Source organism: Eriocheir sinensis, chromosome 28, assembly GCF_024679095.1.
Source record: "Eriocheir sinensis breed Jianghai 21 chromosome 28, ASM2467909v1, whole genome shotgun sequence".
In the NCBI taxonomy this organism is placed as follows: Eukaryota; Metazoa; Arthropoda; class Malacostraca; order Decapoda; family Varunidae; genus Eriocheir; species Eriocheir sinensis.
Window position 1 is genome coordinate 12,431,623 of NC_066536.1, and position 23,209 is coordinate 12,454,831.

At 45.4% G+C, this 23,209-nt stretch overlaps 2 protein-coding genes and 1 long non-coding RNA gene across 6 annotated transcripts; 1 reads left to right on the forward strand and 2 right to left on the reverse strand.

The window, feature by feature from the left end:
* Positions 1–7,951: 7,951 nt before the first annotated feature.
* LOC127004541 (adhesive plaque matrix protein-like) lies at positions 7,952–12,004 on the reverse strand. Of its 2 annotated transcripts, XM_050872373.1 has the most exons (3): positions 11,274–12,004; positions 10,769–10,912; positions 7,952–10,108 (listed from the first exon to the last, which is right to left on the reverse strand). In XM_050872373.1, exons 2-3 carry the CDS (start codon positions 10,910–10,912, stop codon positions 9,668–9,670), a joined length of 585 nt encoding a protein of 194 aa, XP_050728330.1. In that variant the 5' UTR covers positions 11,274–12,004; the 3' UTR covers positions 7,952–9,667. The 2 variants fall into 2 exon arrangements, with proteins under 2 accessions (XP_050728330.1, XP_050728329.1); XM_050872372.1 differs by lacking the exon at positions 11,274–12,004 and having other exon boundaries at positions 10,769–11,261.
* A 2,854-nt stretch (positions 12,005–14,858) lies between these two features.
* On the forward strand, positions 14,859–19,133 carry LOC127004542 (uncharacterized). The gene is made up of 3 exons (XM_050872374.1): positions 14,859–15,188; positions 17,772–17,903; positions 18,225–19,133. The coding sequence occupies exons 2-3, from the start codon at positions 17,772–17,774 to the stop codon at positions 18,663–18,665; spliced, it is 573 nt and encodes a 190-aa protein (XP_050728331.1). The 5' UTR covers positions 14,859–15,188; the 3' UTR covers positions 18,666–19,133.
* On the reverse strand, positions 15,517–16,497 carry LOC127004543 (uncharacterized). 3 transcript variants are annotated; one of them, XR_007757878.1, is made up of 3 exons: positions 16,058–16,497; positions 15,794–16,024; positions 15,517–15,562 (listed from the first exon to the last, which is right to left on the reverse strand). It is a non-coding gene; the product is annotated as an uncharacterized LOC127004543 (long non-coding RNA). The 3 variants fall into 3 exon arrangements; XR_007757877.1 differs by having other exon boundaries at positions 15,559–15,628; XR_007757879.1 differs by lacking the exon at positions 15,517–15,562 and adding an exon at positions 15,728–15,760.
* Positions 19,134–23,209: the final 4,076 nt, after the last annotated feature.

Sequence of the window (23,209 nt, forward strand, 5' to 3'; positions counted from 1 at the left end):
CCGTTAATAAAGTGATCACAGTCCTCTAATGTACTCTGAGCTGTCTCAGTGCGAAGGTGGTGGGCAGATTGTGGTTTTGTGGATAGCATTTTATACCATCATCGGCCACTACCATTCAACCACCTTTTCAAACGTTCTTCACGCAACAGTCTAATGGTAATATACTCCATCCTGCTCCGGTAATGGTTATAGTTTTATTTCTTGGTTTTCTGTCTGCCCCGACTTCTACAGTTCCTGTGTTGCCGCTGTGTTACATTCGTTGTCTATCAATTGTCAGTTCAAAGTATGACATGACCTGTCGTAGCCTACTTCTTGCTCTTAATTGTTAATGGATTATCTTCGACCCTGGTCTGTTCCCTAATCCATGCATGATGCTCGCTACCTGCCTCGCCAGTCAGTACTTTTTCTCTCCATTCCAATTAACCAACAAACACAAGAGATAACAGCGCCCACACAGAAGCTGCTTTCCCACAATGACTCCATGAGACTGGCGGGAAAGCGACAGCTGCCCCACCAGTGGTCCACATCGGCACTTCACCACCATTCCAAAATTCACGCTCCCGCCCTAAGAAAACATTCGCGCCTCCAAAACGTACAGCGGCCCAAGGAAACAATCGCTACAATGTTGCTGTGTAAGTTTCTATTTGCCGAAGTTTTCTTCCTGGATGCATTGGTCTAATTCCCTTGTGTTGACTAACTACCGATTTCTAAGACTTCAATATTTATGAGAAAAAAAAAATAGAAGGACGATGCCTATAGAAAAATGATACTTAGAAACTCATCTATAACTATGTAGAATGTGAATACTTATTAAGGTGGTAACTTACAGATCAAAAATACCTCCAAGACATTGTTCAGTATTTATGCAGAATAGAGATATTAAAAAAGAGCGAGTACTGTAGAAAAATCAAGAGACTTTTCAATTCCAGAGTACTATGTAAATATTCAACAGAAAATAGGAGACAAATCCAAGAGACTTCTCAAGACCTCTGGAGATTAGGTCGATTCATGGAAACACTCCGGAGAATCTTTCCCAATACTTCGTGTCGCGTGTGAATATCTAACAGGAATAATTAATAGCCAAATAAAAACTTTCTCTCTTCAATATATACAAACATGACGTCTCCCCAAGCCGCCCGTCCGTGGCGGGGAGTGGCGGCGGCCTCACCTGGGCCCCGGGGCGCGCCCCGAGACTTATTAAGATGCCGCCGCCGCGCGATGACTAGCCGTTAATGGACGTGCGTGTGTCAGTGAACTGTGTCGCAAGTGTACTAGTGTGTCGGTATACTGCTGAGGCGTGTGTGGTAGCGGGTGATGTATGAAATAGCGGAGCGAGTAAATTAAGCAGGTTTTTTTTTCACAGCAAGGGAGGAAGTTCATGGGTAAAAAAACAAAAACAACAATAAAAAAGCCCGCTAGACGCTGCTCAGACAAACTAAAAAAGAACGAGAGGCTAGAAGAGAGGTCAGTATTGGGTGGTGAACGTGTGTGTCACTGAACTAGTGTGACAAACGTACTAATGAACGTGGGCCATTCACCAGAGTCTGATCACACGCTGGACTCGCGATCACCAGTAGCTTTCTCGAATTAGCTTGGAGCTGAGGTGACGGATCTTTGGGTGCGGCTGGAACCTAACAAAACTTACACACACCCGGGAGAAGGAACACAGCCAAAGACTGAATCCCTGTACCCATTCACTGCTGCGTGGACAAGGGGCAGGAATCAACGAAGACTGCCGATCCGTCTCCACTCCGCCAAGGAATCGAACCTGGGACCTCTTTTTTGTGAGGCGAACGGGCTAATCACTGCACTACGGAGATGTGTCAGTAAACTAGTGTGACAGTCTGGCAAGTGTACTATAAGTGAACAGGGATGTGAGTCGGATTCGGTAAAAATATCTCCGATTCCGACTCCTTTATGACACGCGTGATGTTGTGTGGCTGCGTGTGGTGTGGTGTGGTGTGGTGTTTGGTGTGGCTGGGTTTGATTTGCCTACTACTGTACTGAAGAAGAAGGGAAGGGGAGGGGGATCCTGGAGTCGGAGTCGGGTCGATTTATTTATTTTTTTATATCCGACTCCACAACCCTGCTAGTAAATGTGTGATTGCCCCCCTTGGTGTAGAAAAAACAATCACCACTATCCTATACAGTTCCCCCCCCCCGCCATCATTCTCCTATCCTCTCACTCTCTCCTTCATTACCATTCCAATATAGTCTGTCTCTTTCATCACTTTCTTAACCCCGCCTACCAATCCTCTTAACACTCCCTCTTGACCATCATTCTTCATCGCCACCCCTAATTCAGTTGTTTCCTCTCTGCCATCATTCTACACCTTCCCTTCATCGCCACCTCTAATTCAGTTCTTCTCTGTCATTCTTTTCTTCCAGCACTCCCCGACAAACGAGATTCAGTTTAACATTCAACATTAAAAGTTAACATTCAAATAACATCAAGTAATTAGTAGCAACGGGGAACTTAGAAAAGAGCGATAATACTTACCTTATACATATATTTTACTCATATTAATAAGTGTAATATAGATGAAACAAAACGATAACGGCAAAGGAGAGGATGATATGAAGGCTGAAGAGAAGCGGTCCGCACCACCCTAACGCAATCACTTTTTTTTTTTGTTTTTTTTTTTACAGCAAGGAAGGCAACTCAAGGATAAAAAATAACACAGCTACACAAAGCTTGCTAGACGCCTCATTCTGGTTGCTCACTATTTCATCCCTCCTTCATCTCTCTGCCTCATATTAGTTGTTCATTGTTGCATCCCACCCTTATGTCTCTGCCTCATTCTGGTTGCTCATTATTTCTTCACTCATTCATCTCTCTGCCTCATATTGTTTGCTCATTGTTGCATCCCACCCTTATATCTCTGCCTCATTCTGGTTGCTCACTACTTCTTCCCTCATTAATCTCTCTGCCTCATATTGGTTGCTCATTATTGCATCCCACTCTTATATTTCTGCCTCATCTTGGTTCCTCAGTTCCCTTCCTCATTCATCTCTGCCTCATCTTGGTTGCTAACTGTTTTCTCTTCAATCTCTTCACGACTCAATGCCCTCATGCTCACGGTGCTAAGCCTACGGATCTCTCTCTTCTATACTGATTAAATTTCCCTCTATTCCCTTCATGGCGTCTATCTCTGTCTCTACTTCCCGCTTCCACTGCATTACTGTTACTATGTGTTTCTCTACGCTTCGCTGAGATACAAGTCCACCCATGAAGCCTTACATCTATCTTCCGTTCCTGGCGTCTTTGTCTCTACTTCCCGCTTCCACTTTACTGCTGTTACTCCGTGTTCCTCTACGCTTCGCTGAGGTACAAGTCGGCCCATGAAGCCTGACACACAGAGCCACGAGTAGAGTGTATGAATATTCGCTCACCTAATAAAAACACAAAATATTCCTTTCTTGGCTTCTATCTCCGCTTCCACATCCCATTTTACTGCCGTTACTCTGTGTTTCTCTACGCTTCGCTGCGGTACAAGTCGGCCCATGAAGCCTGACATACAGAACCACGAATCGAGTGTATGCATGTTCGCTTACCTAACCAAGAAACCAAATATCGACCTTAATATTAATACGTTTCACCTTTCACAGCTTATGCGTCGTTGGGTCATACACGGGTCATGATTTGTGTCTATCGGGCGAAGGAAAATGGTTACTGCTTGTTTACTTTATTGTGTTCATGGATGTTTTCTATTGGTTTTATAAGTGCAATAATTGTCCCTTGTAGAGATTCAGGCAAAGCGACGTTCACAGTATGGCGACAGATTCGGTTACGTCGTTCTTTTGGGTTTTGTTATAACACGTTCTCTTCATGTATGTTTGGTCACTGCGGGGAAAAAAAAACGTCAAGTAGTATGTATAATTTCACCAGCATCACTTTATAACTGACTGACATGACCGAGAGATGAGTGTAGAAACGATAATGACCAAAAAATGAGTGTAGAAACTGGCCACTCCATGAAAGTTGAGGTAACTGAACGAGAAGGTCGAGGCAAATGAGCGAACAATTACTACTTAATGATAACAAGTATGAGAAACTAACCTTGAAATATAAAAAGATATAAGACAATGTACCGATAATGTTAATGCCAATATTTTCAAATTTAACAACTCCTGAATTAATTGGCTACTTTTCTCGTCTACTAAATTGCACCTCAAATTTTGTACCTCTGCCCTGTTCACTTGCTTTCTTTAACTTATGTCCAACAAACAATCACTACCCATCCGTCCCCCTCTCCCTTTTTTTTCTTCCTTTCTTCACCTTTCTAAAAACACCTACCACGATGTCCACTGTTGCTAAAACCGCTTCCCCCTCCGCCCTGTTGTCTTCCTTTCTTCACCTTTCCAATAACATCTACTACGAGGGTTTGCTGCTGCTAAGACCACATACCTGGGTGAGAACTCCAAGAAAACAGGTTCCCGGCGTGCAGGTTACGGCGCCGCCCTGTCTTCAAGCGTACGGGCACTTGGTATTCAGGGTGCGAAGGCAGGTTGGCAGAGAGAATGCTCCTGGACTCCAAAATAGCCTTCTCGACCCTCTGACCCCCGTAACTTCCCCATCATGGCACTCCTTCACCCTCCACTCGCATTCCCAGCCTCCCCTTTTTCCTATCTAGCATCCCATCTCTGCCCAGTGCCTTCCTCTTGACCACCACACCGCTACCTCCACGTCATGTCACCCCTTCACCCTCCCAGCGCCTTCCCACTCCCCTTACTCCTCTCTACATAACCTCCCGCCTCTTCCCAGTCCCTAGTCCCTTTTCCTCCCTGACCTTGCCCATCGCTTCCCGCAGCCTCCCCGTCATGACACCTCACCCTTCCCTTGCGTTCCCTCTCCCCTTACTCCTATCTACATAACCTCCCCGCCTCTCCCCAGTCCCTAGTCCTGTCTCCTCCCTGACCTTGCCCATCGCTTCCCGCAGCCTCCCCGCCATGGCACCTCCTCACCCTCCCAGCGCCTTCCCATTCCCCTTACTCCTACCTATATAACCTCCCCGCCTCTTCCCAGTCCCTAGTCCTGTCTCCTCCCTGACCTTGCCCATCGCTTCCCGCAGCCTCCCCGTTATGGCAACTCCTCTAGTGGGGCAGATTATTTCAAAGTTTCATAAGAATCTTTCACTTGGTGATACAAGCACCAAAATTGGCAGAAATGACTTTCAGAATTTACATTTTCAGAAAAGTACGATATCCAGCATGAAATTCAAGATGGCTGCCATTTTTCAAGATGGCTGCCATTTTCCAAGATGGTGGCCATATCCCATTGAATGTGTAACGATGGTTTTTTTGAGTGTGTGTACATGTCTTTATATATATGTCTGTATGGGTGTATATGTCTGTGTGCTATGTATGTATGTATGTATGTATGTATGTATGTGTATTTGTCTGTCCGTGGTGTAAAAAAAAAATCGGATGTATAAAATTCATTCTGACTTTTTTGTGCAATGGATTGTTGTACGTAGGCACTCATAATATTTCTGTACTACGCTTATTGTACTAAGTACTATAGTTTTTCTTCTTCTTCTTCTTCTTCTTATTATTATTATTATTATTATTATTATTATTATTATTATTATTATTATTGTTATTACTATTATTATTGTTATTATTATGGTTGTTACTGTCATTGTTTTTACTATTATTTTTTTAGTATTATTTTTATCATTACTGTTTTTTTATTTTATTACTTATAGGTAATACCTAATAAATAGATTAGCACTAGGAAATAGGATAAAGAATTTATTTATAGTTATTGTTCTTCATTAATTTTTATTATTGTATAGAGCTACAGCTACTAAATCAAAAAGAAAAAAAAAGCTAGAAGTCCATATATGAGTTTAGACTCAATGGACAAGGCCTCTGATACTTGTATATATATTATATTATTGTAATATAAGTAAAAAGGCAAATAAAACATCAAATCAAATCAAATCAAATCTCATGACATATTGCGATACCACATCGCTAGCTTCACAGAGACATTGATACGTCATATAATTGTCATCATATCACTATAACACTTAATGATATTAAAATTCTGAATGCAGAATTCGATTCCTCGTGTCCAAAAACATATATTGTGATGCACAGATCATCTACTTCGTCAACATTTTTTTGAAAATACGATTTCAAACTAGCATGAGCGGTGGCCATCTTGAAAAATGGCGGCCATTTTGTATCCAAAGCTGGATATCGTACTTTTATGAAAAAGTAGGTTCCATTGCACAAGTGTGCCAAATTTGGTGCTTGTATCATCAAGTGAAAGATTGTTTCAGCAATCTGCCCCACTACTCACCCTTCCCTTGCGTTCCCTCTCCCCTTACTCCCATCTACATAACCTCCCCGCCTCTTCCCAGTCCCTAGTCCTGTCTCCTCCCTGACCTTGTCCACGCTTCCCGCCTCCACCTCTCCCCTTAGGATCACCGCAGCCCCCACATCTTGCTACCTCTTCATCCCCTTACTCCAAGCTACCTTCCCGCCTCCTCCCAGTCTTTAGGTCCATAATATTAAACTTTTCGGAGCCTGAGTTTTTCTATTCAAAAAGGCTCTAGTGGAAGTTGTCGGGGTTTCCATTGGTGGTTTCATGACCCTGGTGGTAGTTTTTCAAGGTTTTCGCGCTGCTGTGAACGGGACAAACACTCATGGCAATCCGACATAGCTCCTCTCTGGCCTTAAAAATAGTCATAACAAGTTGTCGGGGTTTCCATTGGTGGTGTCATGACCCTGGTGGTAGTTTTGCAAGGGTTCCGCGCTGTGAACGGGACAAACACTTATGGCAACCCGGCATAGCTCCTCTCTAGCCTTAAATAATAGTCGTAACAAGAACTCGAAGCGTTTGATAACACTAGTCTTGGTCCCTTCTCCCTGACCTTGGCCACGCATCCCACATCCAAGTCCCGTATTCTCAGATGCTTTCGTCTCTCACATCAACTATTTATAAAAGCCACAGAGGTGATTGGTCCGGTCCTTATGAGTGCTTTTCGCGTTCATGGTACTGAGGAATGGCTAAACTACCACCTGGGTCATAAAACTACACCTGGAAGTAACCATGACCCTTGCGAAAGCCTTGTCAAATGTGGGAGCGTAAGCGTCGAAAGGTTTGAGAGTACTGGCCAAGCTCTCCCGTTAGGACCCCCGCAATGCAGCCTCCTAGTCATGCCAGCTCCTGATCCTCCCCGCTTGGCCAGTTCAGAGTTCACACACACACGCCTTTCCCGGTCCAGTCCAGTAGCAGGTGGTACAAGGTCTAAAGCGGATGGGACAAGTCTTTACTATACGGTCTACGACTCTTGCTATGTTGTTCTTGGTGGGTTTCTTCTGTGCTTCCTGTTTAGTGGTGGTTATTTTATCTTGTGTTCTGTATTTTCTCTTGTTCTGTATTTATTTCTGCGTATAGTTAAAAGCCTTATCAATCTACACATATGTTCTGCTCCCCAGGAAATGCACGAACAATTACATGGAGTTATAAGTGGATTTGAGCATTGACGTAAACAGAAAACCCAGCAAGATTTTAAGTCGTTGAAACACATACGACCTCCTACACATTCTCTCTCTCTCTCTCTCTCTCTCTCTCTCTCTCTCTCTCTCTCTCTCTCTCTCTCTCTCTCTCTCTCTCTCATCCCAACCCTCCTCCCCACTCCCCTAAAAGAGAGAGAAAGAGAGAGAGAGAGAGAGAGAGAGAGAGAGAGAGAGAGAGAGAGAGAGAGAGAGAGAGAGAGAGAGAGAGAGAGAGTGAAAGTTAAGTATTAAAGTGTTTTCTCATTGCCCAGTGAAAGTGTGGAAGGTGGCAGTCGAAATTCACCTTAAGTGACCTCAATTGACCACCTTAATACTTAACATGTAACTTACTGAACCCGTTACTTAATATTAACCTGATACACCATTTTGATTTGTTTATTTCTTTGTTTCATTGCAAGGTAAAAGAAAACACGAATACTCACGAGAACGTATAAAAAAACAAAACAATTACTGTACACAAGATAGGAGGAAATAAAGGACGAACAAAACAGTGAAATAAAATAATAATAACAAGATGGTCCGATGTTTTTTTTTTGTTTTTTGTTTTGTTTTTTTCACCCTTAAATCAACACTCCTTCCGCCAAGTCACTGTCAGCCGGGTGGTCAGAACAGGGAACACAAAGTCAGGTGTCAGTCCAGAGTATTGTCACAACTTTTATTATCGGATACAGACACGGAAAAAATAACAGTGAAAGGAAAAGGGAATGGAAAGGGAGAAGGAAGAGAAGGAGAAGGAAAGATATGAGAAGGAAGACGACGAGAAGGAAGAGGAAGAGAAGGATTAGTGTACGGGGGAAGAGGAATAGCTTTCATTATCACAAACAGAAACGGAAAAATAACAGTGAAAGGAAATGAGAATGGAACGGGAGAAGGAAGATGAGAAGGAAGAGGAGGAGGAGGAGGAGGAGAAGGATTTTTTTCTTTTTACCGGCGAAGAGGAACAACTTTCATCACTGCAAACAGAAACGGAAAAATAAGGACGGAAGGAAATGATCATGGAAGAGGAAAAGGAAGAAGAAGAGAAGAGAGAAAAGGAGAAAAGAGTAAAAGGAGGATAATTTTTTCTATGAGGAAGAGGAACAACTTTCATGATCACAAAGAGAAGCGGAAAAATAACAACGGAAGAAAATAATCATGAAAGAGGAAAAGGAAGAAGAGAAGAAAGAAAGATAAGGAAAAAAGAGAAAAAGGAGGAATTTTTATACGAGGAAGAGAAACAACTTTCATGATCACAAAGAGAAGCGGAAAAATAACAACGGAAGGAAATACTCATGAAAGGGGAGGAGAAGGAAGAGGAAGAGAATGAAGAGGAGGAGAAAGAAGAAGAAGAGAAGGATTAGTAAACGGGCGAAGAGTGTAAACAACTTTCATTATTACCTACAAATAAAAACGAGGAAACAACAACTGGAGTAAACTATCATGGAAGGGAAGGAGGAAGAAGAGGAGAATAATTTTACACGGATGAAGAGGGACTGTAGTTACCTCAATAAAGACACTTTCCTCATAGTCATCGTCAGTATTCATATCATAACAACATTCATTAACAAAACTACGGACGAGAACAGTAACGGACAAGAGATGATGACCAGGGGGAGGAGGATGACGGGGGTGGAGGCGGAGGAGGAGACACGAGGAGCGACCATCTCAAGAGACTCAATTCATAGTCATCGTCTTCAGTAGTTGATGAAAGATGACTCAGGATATGCTTGCTCTCTTGTAGAAGGAGGACGAGAAGAGAAGGAGGACGAGAGGGGGTTATCAAGGGCGCCGAGGGACAGTAACCACACCAGGACACTCAGTACGGGGTCATCGTCGTCAGTAGTTAATGTAAGATGACCAAGTACGCCGTTTTGTGGGGATGATCAGTCTTTGTGTGAGAAAGGAAGATAAAAACGAAAAAAGATGATGACCGAGGGAGAGGTGACAAAGGAGGAGCAATGACCACCCTAGGACACTCAACTCAGCTCAGTCCTCGTCATCTGTAGCTGCTGTAGGATGACCCAGAGCACGGCGTTTCAAGTATGAGAAACTAAAGAAAACAACTGAAAGAGATAATGACATGTGAGAGGTAGCGAAGAAGGTTTGTTACAAGGCGAGGAACAGTAGCCACCTCAAGAAACTCAGCTCATCGTCCTCAGTAACCGCTGTAAGAGGACTCAGGACACGCCGTCTTGTACGTGTAGTCCGTCGTGGTGACCGTGTGGTACTGGGGCACGTACTGGGTGTTGTACTGGGTCTCGAAGCGCACGTCCTTCTTCGTCACGTACTGGGGGTGGTACTGCGTGGTGAAGACCGTCTTGTACTTGGTTTTCGTGTGGTACTTGGTCTCGTACTGGGTCTTGGCGATGTACTTGGGCTCGTACTGGGTGGAGGTGACGTACTTGGGCTGGTACTCCGTGTGGTACTGCGTGGTGTACTCCGGTACGTATTCGACCCTAGTGTTGTAGAGGGTGCTGGTGACGTACTTGGGCACGATCTGGGTGTGGTACTGTGTGTGGTAGACGGTCTTGTACTCGGTCTGGTAGATAGGCGCGGGGACAATCTTCTCCCGGTAGACGTTGTGGACGACCGGCACCTGGGACGCAGTGGGTTAGTTAGACACACGAAGACACCCTGACCATGATTTTGATGCACGATGTTCTACACTTAGGTTTTGCCCGACCCTCAAGAACGAGTATAGAAAGATAATAGACCGTTCCAGTAACACTAACAACAACAACGCTCAGTTTATCCCGGTAGGTTAGGGAATGTTCCTTTAGGCTTTGCTATAAAACGTTCACCCTCAAGAAAAAGGAAACTATTACAACTTCACCAGTAGATCTTTGTGGAAAATACGCACCCGACCCCGACCCTCAAGAACGAGTATAAAAAGATAATAGACCGTTCCAGTAACACTAACAACAACGACGCTCAATTTATGCTAGTAGGTTTGGGAATGTTCCTTTAGGGGCTTTGCTATAAAACGTTCACCCTCAAGAAAAAGGAAGCTATTACAACTTCACCAGTAGATCTTTGTGGAAAATACGCTTTTGGACCATTAATGAAGGGAGAGATGAATCTTTTGGAGGGACTGACCTGAAGGACAGAATTGGCCCAAAAGAGGAAACTGACCTGGAGGGAGTGACCTTAAGGAGAGATTGACCTGAAGATGGGCATTGAACTGAAGGAGGGAACTGATCTTACGTATGGGGACAGACCTTACAAAGGGAGGGACTGACCTGAAGGAGGGACTGACCTTCTGGTAGAGCGTCGTGTAGTGCGGGACGTGTTGGACCTTCGGGCGGCATCCCCCTTTGAAGAAGCCCGGCTCGGCGGTGACGGGCGCCACCACGCACACCATCAGCGCCGCCGCCGCCACAATCACGCCGCGGGACACCATCTTGCGGCGACAACACACAGACCGAGGCTTAACGTTAGCTTCTCGAGTTCTATAAAATGGCTTGCAAAGGACAGCCATTTCGTCCCTTTTAACTAATGAGGTGTCTATCTTAGCGGTGACAACTCACAAGGATGCACGTAATTACCTCAAGGTGAATTAGTTTGCACTTGAAGAGTAGCTACATATCCCCAAAAGTGTGAGATGTCAAGAGCCTTACTGCTTCCTTTCCTTTCTCTTCTCTCATTATTGAGTTATCCTTCCTGATGCTATCCTATTTATCTACTCCTACATGACCCTTCAGTGACCCATAAAGAGCAGAGTACATCATGTTTCTCCCGGGCAAGCAGGCGGACGGCGTTACCTTGAGCGATGCTTCGTGAGCGGGTCTCGGGAGGTCTGTGGCGGTGCGTTGCCAGTCTCCGGCCTTTATACCGAATGGCGCCCGGCAGCTGCCCCGCCACCCCGCGCCGCCGCCGCCGCTGCTGGTCACCCGGGTGTGACTCGCCTTTCGACTCTGTTTGCCACGATATTTCAGTGCATATTTTTAGAGATTACGTGTTAAGTTTTCATCTGTGTTTGTAAAATGGAGCTTACTCTCTCTTTTCCTCTCCCTTTCCTTTCTGCTTGAACGCAAGGCACGATACTGCATTTCATGGTGTGAGAGGGAAGGCTTCCTCGATGAAGAAAAAGTTTGCCAAACACGGTCACGCTGGCCTGTCGGGGCTGGTCAGGGGGGCGACAGAGCGTGGGAGCGACACCTGACGCTGCAGCCTCCCCCACCACGCTGGCTGCTGCACGAGGACAAGGTAAAGGGGTTGTCCATCACTCTCACCAGCGTAGGCAATAGATAAGTAGCGTCTCTTCATGAGCAAGGCAGGAGGGATATGGAGTAAAGTGGCCAGTATCATTTTCCACCGCATTCATCCTCCATAGTTATTGTTAAGTAGGTGCCCAAAAGACGGGATACACACAGATATAAGGGGACTGCGAGAAAGTTCAGCCCATTCTTTTCAGGCTGTTCGTCTTTCCCAGCACGAAGGGGCCGCTCGTAAAGGTCAGTCTCCGTCGCGGAAGGCAAATCGTAAAAGGAAAATAAACTGCAGTAGTAAAAGTGTCTAGTCAACTCTATACACATCTCTTGACCCCGTCTGTCCCTCCCAACACGGAGGCGCAGCTCATGGACTTCTCAGCCTCTCATGCAGGAAAGCCATCATGAAAAACTTGGGTCAAAAGTGTATTGTCAGGCATGTTTTTCTTTAGACGGAATGGAAAGCTCCACTAAGCAGGTGAAAATTAACTTTCTATGACCAGTGACTGTGCGTTATTGGGATGAAAAAAATGACTACGTTTCGTGTGTTCTTTAAAATGAAGAACTAATAATTAAAACTGACGGTGAAAAGAGATTTAGGTAACAAAAGACTGCGAAAAAGTTCTTTTTGTTGATGTTTTTGTTTTGCGGGTGCAAAAGAAAGAGGAAAGAAATGAAGGAGAGAAAGAAAAAGGGAGAGAAAGGAGGGAAAGGAAAAGAGAAGGAAGAGGAGGAGGAGGACGAGTACGACGAAGAGGAGGAGGGGGGGTTGGAAAAAGAGGATTAGGGGGCGGAAAAAAAGATAGGAGGAAAAAAACGGAGGAGGAGAAAAAAGAGGAGTGATGGAGAATGATGACGTAGAGGAAGAGGACGATAGCGAAAAGTCACACAAAAGATAAGCCGCAAAAGAACAAACAAACGCAAGCTTCCAAGAAAATAAACTGAAAACTAAAAGAAAAATTGAAAAATATACATACAATAAGAAAACCCCAGGAAAAAAAGAGAGAAAATGGAGAAAGACTAAAAGCTATCACAGTTCATTCGGTCCTCCATTTTACTCAAACCAAGGACGGCGAGAAGAGAAGACGCTCAAGGGGTTCGAAGTAGGTGACGACGGGAGTGTCCTGCGCGCCCGCCTGCCTGTTTGCCTGGGTGCCTGTCTGTCGCGGCGCCTCACGACACACCGACAGCGGGCAGCAGACAGGGCACACACAAGGCTCACCCACTCACCGCATCGAAGCCACCGCATGCCTCGCACAACGCCCAGACAGAACCGCCAAGCAAACATTAAAACAAACTTAGATAAAACTAATAAAGAAAAGAATTATAGTAGGTACTGCACGAGACACATTCCCTTCCGACGACCACGAACCATCCCCCGGCGGGCACCATCCTGACAGAGGGCATGCCGTGCTAAAGCGTCTCTATAACATGAATCAGTAAATGGTCAAACATATTCCTACAGCACATGAAGAGGAAAAACTGGAGTGGAATACTGCACACATTCCAACGCTGCTTTCACTTCACTCTGCAGACGTGAATTTTAAATTTTAGAGTCAACAGTTCGGCGTGGCAAACTCTTCAGTTGAGTGCGACTTCGAGCGTTCAGAAAAGCTAATCACCGCGACGCAAGCCTGGCCTTCCCCCAAGCCCATGGGCACGCTGAGCCGAGGCGCGTAAGGTACGGCACCTGAGCCCGTGACACAGCGGTAGAGGCGTCACGATCGGGCACGTCTTAAAGTGTGGAGCTCCCTCGAGGTGCATTAGTCAACCTCTATCCCGCTGTCCTGGTCGGGTGGCGGTTTTTGAGGATTTACTATCTCGGAATGATAAGGGAGGGTGTATTAGTGGCTGATGTGCTCTATAGAGAGGGACACCCAGCAGGAGAATATGTATGGTGATCTTGAGTATTAAAGTGATGAAGAGAAGACTGGTGATGCCTGGTGTGTCCTGCAGAGCGAGGGACAACAAACGCGAGGACACAAAGCAAACTGAATGAAATGCTCTTTTCCGTTAGCAGTAAGATAGGCCCGACTGGTCCCCTACAGTGAAGGACAACCACCCAACAGGACATAACTGAAACTAAACAGACAATTTGGTATATAGAAACATGCCGCTGGTCACACTCTTGTATTACTTCCTCTTTATTCACGCTGTGGTTCCTTCGCTGACACTCGGCATCGCCTCGCCTGTCACATCGTCTTCAAAAGTCAAGTCAACTTTCAGAATCACACTTTTAGTTGTTCGATATCAATATGACAGCTTTCGCTTTCACGTATAATACGATCCGCTGGGGTGGGTGCCGCGCTCTCTCAGGTGTGGCCGGGCAGGCGTGGGTGGTGTGTGGCGTGGCGCCGGAAATGTAAACACACGTGCTGCAGCAAAAGGGGGGGGGGGGGGGGGTTTGCACCGTGGGGGTAGAATAAATGGACGTGCATTATTGGATATACTTCATGAACACATTGGAAAAATTACTGGAGGGTTTGTATTGTCGTCAATGGTTACGGCCTGATATTGCCTAGCTGTAAGGGCGTGCCGCGGCCGACTGGCTCCACCTGCATGAACTGTCAAGCCCGTGCGGGGCGCCTCCGCCTTGGTGTGCAGAACCTTCAATGAAGAGCTGAAAAACGTTGGCGTGCACGCCGACACGCACGCGAAGGCAGTACAAAAAGCAGACCAGAAAAAGTAACCAGTTATTATGCTTTTTACTGCACCCAGAACGCTTTTGATATAAGTCTTGGCTGAACTAATTTTAAGAAAAAATAATTACACGAGTGGCGGTAAAAAGTAGTTTGTTGTTCTAGCGTCGCTGCGTGACCTCAACAGGCAAGTGGTAAAGCTCTTGCGTGCACTGATTAGGTAAACGCGGAGATACTCGATCACTAATACAAGTATTGCTATAACCTCTGATTCTATAACTTGATGTTAAGCTAGCATGGTTTGCCTTCACGGTTTTCAGTGACACAGGCGTAGGTGTGGGCGTGGCGAGAATGGTGAATGGAGCTGACATGGGTGTGGGTATGGGTGTGCTGAGGCTGCTGGGTGCATTTTTTCCCTCTATCGTAGGAGGGCTGGGAGCAAAAGGATATTGCATAAAAAAGGAAGCTGTTCTCACGAAAAGCGGACAGAGGAAGATGCTCAAATATTAATCATTTTGGGTTCGGAAGGTGTCTTGACTCTGATCTCTTGAAAGACGCTACATCGTTACACGCATCTCTTCCCTTACAGTCCCAGTGGGTGAGGGCGGGTCAGCCGGGACCTCCGCCTGCCCCGCGTCACGGCTCCCCACACAGCGCCTCTCCATCATGACCAGCGGGTTGTGTGCCGGGGCGCGAGGAGGAGTGGCTTGGGTGAGAGGCGTGCCAGGGGGGAGACGGGGAAACGCAGAGATGTGACGGCCCTATAAATGGCGGTTCGCGGGGGGCGCCACCACAGACCTGCCTGGACGCTCAAGACACACACATCGAGGTAACACTTGTGACTGCTGATTGGTGGAATTATCGCAGCTGAGGGGAAGATCCTCGCTCACACCCTTCCTTCCCATGACCCCTAGATTTCATGGGTTCGATGGGCGCCTCACCTTTTCCCTTCCTTTCCTTCCCATTATCTTCAGTTTACTTTTTCTTTCCTCTTCTTCCTTTTGTCTCCGATCCACCTGTTCCTTTCCACCTTCCAGTCTCCGGTCCACCTATGCCCATCCATCCTCCAGTCTATTCCCTTCCACCCTCCAGTCTCCGGTCCACCTATGCCCATCCATCCTCCAGTCTCCGGTCCACCTATTCCCTTCCACCTTCCAGTCTCCGATCCATCTATTCCCTTCCACCCTCCAGTCTCCGGTCCACCTATTCCCTTCCACCTTCCAGTCTCCGGTCCACCTATTCCCTTCCACCCTCCAGTCTCCGGTCCACCTATTCCCTTCCATCCTCCAGTCTCCGGTCCACCTATTCCCTTCCATCCTCCAGTCTCGGGTCCACCTATTCCCTTCCATCCTCCAGTCTCGGGTCCACCTATTCCCTTCCACCCTCCAGTCTCCGGTCCACCTATTCCCTTCCACCTTCCAGTCTCCGGTCCACCTATTCCCTTCCACCCTCCAGTCTCCGGTCCACCTATTCCCTTCCACCCTCCAGTCTCCGGTCCACCTATTCCCTTCCACCCTCCAGTCTCCGGTCCACCTATTCCCTTCCACCCTCCAGTCTCCGGTCCACCTATTCCCTTCCACCCTCCAGTCTCCGGTCCACCTATTCCCTTCCACCCTCCAGTCTCCGGTCCACCTATTCCCTTCCACCCTCCAGTCTCCGGTCCACCTATTCCCTTCCACCCTCCAGTCTTCGGTCCACCTATTCCCTTCCACCCTCCAGTCTCCGGTCCACCTATTCCCTTCCACCCATTTCTCTCCGGTCCGCTTATTTCATCCCACCCATCCGTCTTCAGTCCCAGCAGCAGCCATGCCAAGGATTTGCTTCATACGCTCCTCTGAATCTAATCAGTTCACTAAATCTCAAATTCTCCTACTCGTGACCGTCTCCCTTTCAGCCTTGACCGACGCTTCTTTTTTTTTTTTTTTTCGATGAAGCAATATCTCGGCTCCTTACTCAGGGTGGGAGAATGGCAAAGCCTGTATTGGGTCCTTTATGTCACACCTCTTCCTTCTTCCCCATGTCTATCATTTATCATTAACGTATTTATGATTCTCTTGTACTCCCCCCCCCCCCCGTCTTCCCACCACACACACATCGCAATCGTCTCTGTAGGCTATTATAGGAAATTCGTTATTATAGTTTTCATTTGGAGGGGATTAATATGACGGTTGATGGTTTTCCTCTTGTTTTCTCTTTTCTCTTTCCTTCTTCTTTTGTGCTTTTTTTCTTTCTCTTTTCTTCTTCTTCTTATCATTATCATTATTATTATTATTATTATTGTTATTATTATTATTCTTTCTTTCTTTCTTTCTTTCTTTCTTTCTTTCTTTCTTTCCTCCTCCTCCTCCTCCTCCTCTTTCCCACGAGTCCCTCCCTGCAATCACGTAGCGGAAACATCGCTGAGTCACGGTCAATATTCCAACGTTCAGTCACTTTTACTCTAGATTCCCCTTCTTGGACTCACGTTTTCTCTGTTGCTACCGACTAAAAGAAAATGGCATAGCAGGTGTTGACTTATTACAAGCGGAAGTTATGCCATGTGTAGCTTTAAAAATGAAGCCAAACATTATGGTGTCATTTAAGAATTTCCGTTTTGAATATATGACTCGTAAGGAGAGGTGGGGAAACGACGGGAAGGGAAAGGAAAACGGAAGCAGGACGTGTGAATCTAGCGCAGTTCCCCCTCTGAACCACACCTTCCTTCACGCTGCTGCAAGGGAGAGGCGATCAGCGCTGTGACGGAAACTAGTCATTGGTGGAGGGGGAAGGAAAGTGGACCGCGCGTAAAGCAACACTTGTCAAGCCCTCTTTTTATGTGCATGCCGTCCCACCCTTGCAGTTTCGAGGTGTGTACACATGGCCAAAATCTACTAGGTCTCATAAAACGCACTCAACGGTATCAATTCAGAACTCATTATCTTCTGTTGCAACTTTCTCTTTCTTTCCAAATGTCCTCGTTTCTGCTCCGTGTTGAAGTCTTATAATACCCAATGAACGCCAACGATCCAGAACTCTTCAATCTAATCTTTTATCTCAAGTTTCCTCCTCCCTTTCCTCAGATATTCGCGTTTTCTTGTCGCATGGTACACTGTCAACGGCAATTATTTATACTCAATATGTTCTGCCTTCCGCCAACACCATCGGCTGCGTTTTCTAGTCATATTACAAGTCTTCGATGGTAACGACTTCGAATTCACATCTTCTGTCTTCGTCCCACTCTCTAATTGTCCTCGATAATGCTTTTTCCTTGTCTGATAATATATAATGAAAGGCAACTATTCGAATTTCACATAATCTATCTTCCTCTCCCCAAGATGTACTCGTTTCAGCCTCTTTTCCCAGCCTCACACTGCATCAACAACGACAAAACGGACTCGAACTACATATTTTCTATCTTCCTCCCAAAACCCAGATGTCCTCCGGCGTGCGTGTGGCGGTGCTGGTGGCGTTTCTGGTGGGGGTAGTGACCGCCGAGCCTGGCAAAAAGGGCGGTGGTAACTGCTATCCGAAGATCGTCCCCATCTACCACACCGTCTACAACAAGGTGAGGCGACACGATCCTTTCTCTCCGTGGTGTTGTGAGGACTATCGCTGACAGGAACACGGTGGCGAAAGGTCATCACCTCTGGCTTTGTTTACATCTAGCTTTTCTTTTTTAGCTAACTCCTGAATACAGCTTGACCTTACCTAACCCACCTCAACCCCCCCCAGACACCCTACCACTACAATATACACTACGATTATTGATATAGTGAAAAAAAATTACTGATCCCCATGTCCAAACCATCGCACTTTTCGAAGCTAACTCCTGTATACTGCCTGACCTGACCTGACCCGCATTAACACCCCCCTCAATCATATACAGGTCCCGTACCACCACACCCAGTACGACGAGAACGTGATTTACAGCACAGTCTACCACACGGTGTATAAGACGCACTTCATGACGCACCACACCACGGAGTACGTCCCGCAGTACGTCACCAAGGAGATCTACAAGGACAACATCCATTACGTGCCCAAGTACCAGACCGAACATAAGACCGAATTCGTCCCGCAGTACATCACCAGCACCGAGATCATCCCCTCCTACATCACCACCTACGAACAGAAGACGCAGTACCACACGGAGACGGAGGTGGAGACCGTCTACAGCCCCGTCGTAGTCCCCCAGTACGTGACCACCAATGAGCTGGAGTACAAGACCAAGTACGAGTCCGTGTTCCTGCCCCAGTACGTGACGGTCACCAGCACGGAGAAGAAGTACAAGACCGTCTGCCCCAAGGATTCTTACGACTACTACTGAGGGAGGCGGTGAAGGGGGAGGCTGCAGCGGGAGACGGTGAAGGAGAGGCTGAAGATAGGAGGGAGGGCCAGAGGGACGACGCCTATTAACCCCCACGACTACTACAGAAGGATATGCTTAAGAGGAGGCTGCAGAAATGGAGTGAGCGGCACGACCTAACCTAATCCTTGTTACTACTGAAGAAGGGAAAACTGCAGCAGGGAAAAGAGGGTAAGGAGGATGACACTGACCGCCCCCCCAAAAAAAAACACACACATACAAACACACACACAAATACAGACACATTCGTCATTAGATCATGCAGCGGTCTGTCTTTTCTGTTTCGCCTTCTCCCTCCTCCTCCTCCTTCTCCTCCTCATGTTTGTTTATTTTCGTGGGCTGTTTGTTACCGTGTGTCTTCCTTGTGTTGTTAATAAAGAAGCTTAATCGTTTGTTTTCGCATGTAAAAAGAATAAACTGTTGTGTGTATATACTAGGTCTTTCATTTATTATCCCCCTGCACTCCTATCCTTCTAAAACATGCACGAAAAATTTGTTGAAAAGAGTAATGCCAATGCCTCCCCTTGAACATTTTCTTTCTACACTCCTATTCCCTAAAATTATGTAGAAACCTTTGTCGAAGAGAGAAATGCTTATGAATCCCCTTAAAATGCTCTTATCGCACTCCCATTCCCTTAAAATTATGTAGGAACCTTTGTCGAAGAGAGAAATGCTTATGAATCCCCTTAAAATGCTCTTACCGCACTCCCATTCCCTAAAATTATGTAGGAACCTTTGTCGAAGAGAGAAATGCTAATGAATCCCCTTAAAATGCTCTTACCGCACTCCCATTCCCTTAAAATATGTAGAAAGCTTTGTCGAAGAGAGAAATATTGTGCGAACCTTAAAAAAAAAAGTACCTAGCGTGTACATACTATAGTTCTTCGGCGCCTGTTCTTTCTACTCTACACTCTTCTGGAACATCTAGATACCTTAGTCAGCCTTGCTCTCCCCTTTATTAAAACGTGCCTGAACAGTTGAGGAGAGGAATACCAACATCCTTAACTTTAAACTCTCCTTAATTCATTAGAATCTCTCCTAATGGTTAGTTACTCTCCTCCCGAAATTGACCTCTCTTTTGGCCGCTCATAACTTTTGTCTATGTAGGAACAGCGATGAGCGGGCTTTTTTTTTTATACCTTTTTTTTGTTGCCCTTGAGCTGTCTCTTTAGCTGTAAAATAAAAAATGCAAGTTCATTCCTCACTCCTCTTCACTCTCTTCATTCAAGTTCATCCCTCATTCTCCCCACACTCCTCTTGTAAAATCATTCCTCACTCTTTTCACTCTCCTCATGCAAGTTCTTTCCTTCCTCGCCCCACTCTCCTCATGCAAGTTCTTTCCTTCCTCGCCCCACTCTCCTCATGCAAGTTCTTTCCTTCCTCGCCCCACTCTCCTCATGCAAGTTCTTTCCTTCCTCGCCCCACTCTCCTCATGCAAGTTCTTTCCTTCCTCGCCCCACTCTCCTCATGCAAGTTCTTTCCTTCCTCGCCCCACTCTCCTCATGCAAGTTCTTTCCTTCCTCGCCCCACTCTCCTCATGCAAGTTCATTCCTCCCTCCCTCATTCCTTCTCCTCCTACCCCGAGCCACAGAGTTTACGGCAAGATGGATTAATATTATTGTCCGCAAATGTGCCTGTGTTGGAATATTAAAGAGAGAAATATTGAAAGAGAGACAACAAGACGAGTAAATCATATGCATCTGCTTGTCTCGATTTCACGCACAGATGATTCCATGACCCACTTAGGCCAACGTAGCACAGTGCCCCTTGTTTGCCGTCCATACACACACACACACACACACACACACACACACACACACACACACACACACACACATACATACATACGCACGCACCTCTCACTACAGCTGTTGACTCGCCTATTTCCTGCTTTTCATCCTCCAGTGTTTGCTATTGGCGCCTTCTATATGCGGACACACACCTTATCAATCTTGTGGTACTCTCTTGATCATCCTCTGTGTGTTCGTATGTCTGTGTGTCGCTGTGTGTTTATATCTCTTTTTATCATCTCTATTATCCTTTTACTTACTTTCACATCGTGTATCTGTTACTATGTGTGTTTCTACCTTTCTTATATTTTCAATCCACTTTATCATTCTTGTGTTACTCTTCTTCATATTCTTCTTTGTATTTATTTGCGTATCTGGTTCTATATACTTCCTTCTTTTTCTTCTCCAGCCCTCTAATTTATATCTTTCTTTTCAATCTCTTTTCTATCTTCTCCAATCCGCTTCATCAGTCTCGTATTACTCTTCTTATCCTCTTCTTTTTATTTATTTGTGTATCTGTTTCTCTGTGTTTCTTTATTTCTTATCTTCCCCAACTCTTTACTTCATACCGTTCACGTCCTCTATATCTCTATCTGTTTCTATATACATTTCCAGCTTTCTTTTATTCTCCAATCTTTTATAACTTCCACCGCAATCTCTTCCTCTTAATGTTTTTTTATACTTATTTTTTTTTCTCATACTCTCCAATCTTCCTTTACTTTATTTTACTTTCGCTTTTTCCACGCTGGTTTCTTTTTTATGTTTACGGGCCTGCATATTCTTGTTATTTTTTTCTTCTTTAAAGTTTCTTATCCACTGTGACATCTGTTTCCTCCTCCTTTCTATGCATTTATGGCCCCCACGTTTATTATCTTTTATTTTACGTATTACTTTATTTGTTTTCTTTCTTTCTCACCTTTGACCTTTTTTTTTCGCCCTCATCTTCTTCTTCAGCGTTCTATCACAGTCGCTATAAGTCAACTCATCCTCACCTTTTTTTTAATCGTACATACGCACTATCACGTTCACAATCTAACTAAATCACTTTCACTCATTATATTTATCGCTTCCTCATTTCTTTGTTTGAATTTTTCTCACCAAGCTTATTCCGTTTTCCAATGAGTGAGTGAGTGACTGACTGACTGACTGACTGACTGACTGACTAACTGACTGACTGACTGACTGACTGACTGAATGAATGAATGATTAATTGACTGCCCAGCTTATTACGTGTGTATGATGCAAGGAAGAAAGTGAGTGAGTGAGTGAGTGAGTGAGTGGGTAAGTCAGCGAGTGCATCAGTGAACGACTCTCAGAAGGGCAACGATAGTAGAGAAAGCATTCGATTGAGAGAGAAAGGGTGTGATTGCATTGATCGAGGGAATGAGTGACCGAGTGAGTGAGTAAGTGGGCGAAGGAAAGGTGAGTGAATGCTTCCGATAGCGAGCTGATGCATATGAAAACAACTAAGGAAATATCAGACTATTGGTGTATATAAACGATTGAATGAGAGAGAGAGAGAGAGAGAGAGAGAGAGAGAGAGAGAGAGAGAGAGAGAGAGAGAGAGAGAGAGAGAGAGAGAGAGAGAGAGAGAGAGAGAGAGAGAGAGAGAGAGAGAGAGAGAGAGAGAGAGAGAGAGAGAACAAACCATTACATCCACATCTTTAATCTCCCCTTCAGTTCGCCAGACAAGGAGGGAACGGCCGAAGATATGCTTAGGCAACGACTCCTTCAGATGACAAGTGTTAACCCATGCACACACACACACACACACACACACGCACACACAAACAAGGATGACAACCACGTAAGAAGCTGTAATCGTCCCCTCCTCTCTCTCTCTCTCTCTCTTTCACTTCATTTGCTTTCTCCCCTTTCCCTTTTCCCTTTCAATTTTTCATACCTCTCTCCTTATCTCTCCCTCTCTCCCCTTCTCTCTCCCTCCCTTTCATTTCACTTCCCTTCCCTCCCATGTGCCCGTGCGGAGGAGAAAGGAAGGCAAACAGAGTGAACCCGATCGATCACCCCATCACTTTACAGCCTCTGCATCACCTCATATCATTTCAATCTTTCAGCCGCTCACCCACGACTCAGTGAATGCCTTTGAATGCGTTTCCTGTGGTCTCGGATGAAGGAAGACCCGAGGCATAAACAATAGAGCGTGAAATGTTGCCCTACTTAATTTAATCTAGTGAAGGAGATTAATTAAGAGCTGTTGGAGGAGGAAGATTGAGGGAGAGAAAGAGAGTATGCACTACGGTGGAGAGGTGGACCTCAGGCAGCGTAGATGGAAACAAAATAGAAGAAAAAGTAGCCGAAGAAGTAATAGTAGAAGAAAAAGAAGAAAAAGAAAAACAAAAACAAGAATAAAAACAAGAACAAGAACAAAAAGAGGAAGAACAACAACAGCAACAACAACAAAAACAAGAACAAGAAGAACAAGAAAACAGGAACAACAAGAGGAGAAAATAAGTAAAAAAGATGAAGACGAACATGACAACGAGGAAGAGGAGCAAGAAGAAGAACAAAAATAATAAGAAATAAAGAAGAGCAATAGAGAGACTTCCAATCAATATTATCTTGACACACACTCAACTCTGATTCGCTGTCCCAATGAATACCTTTTATATACCTTCCCTGTTGACTTTAATTAAGGAAGGGAGAATGTGGACCCCAACGATGGAGGGACAAATCTGTCTCCCACATAATATTCTT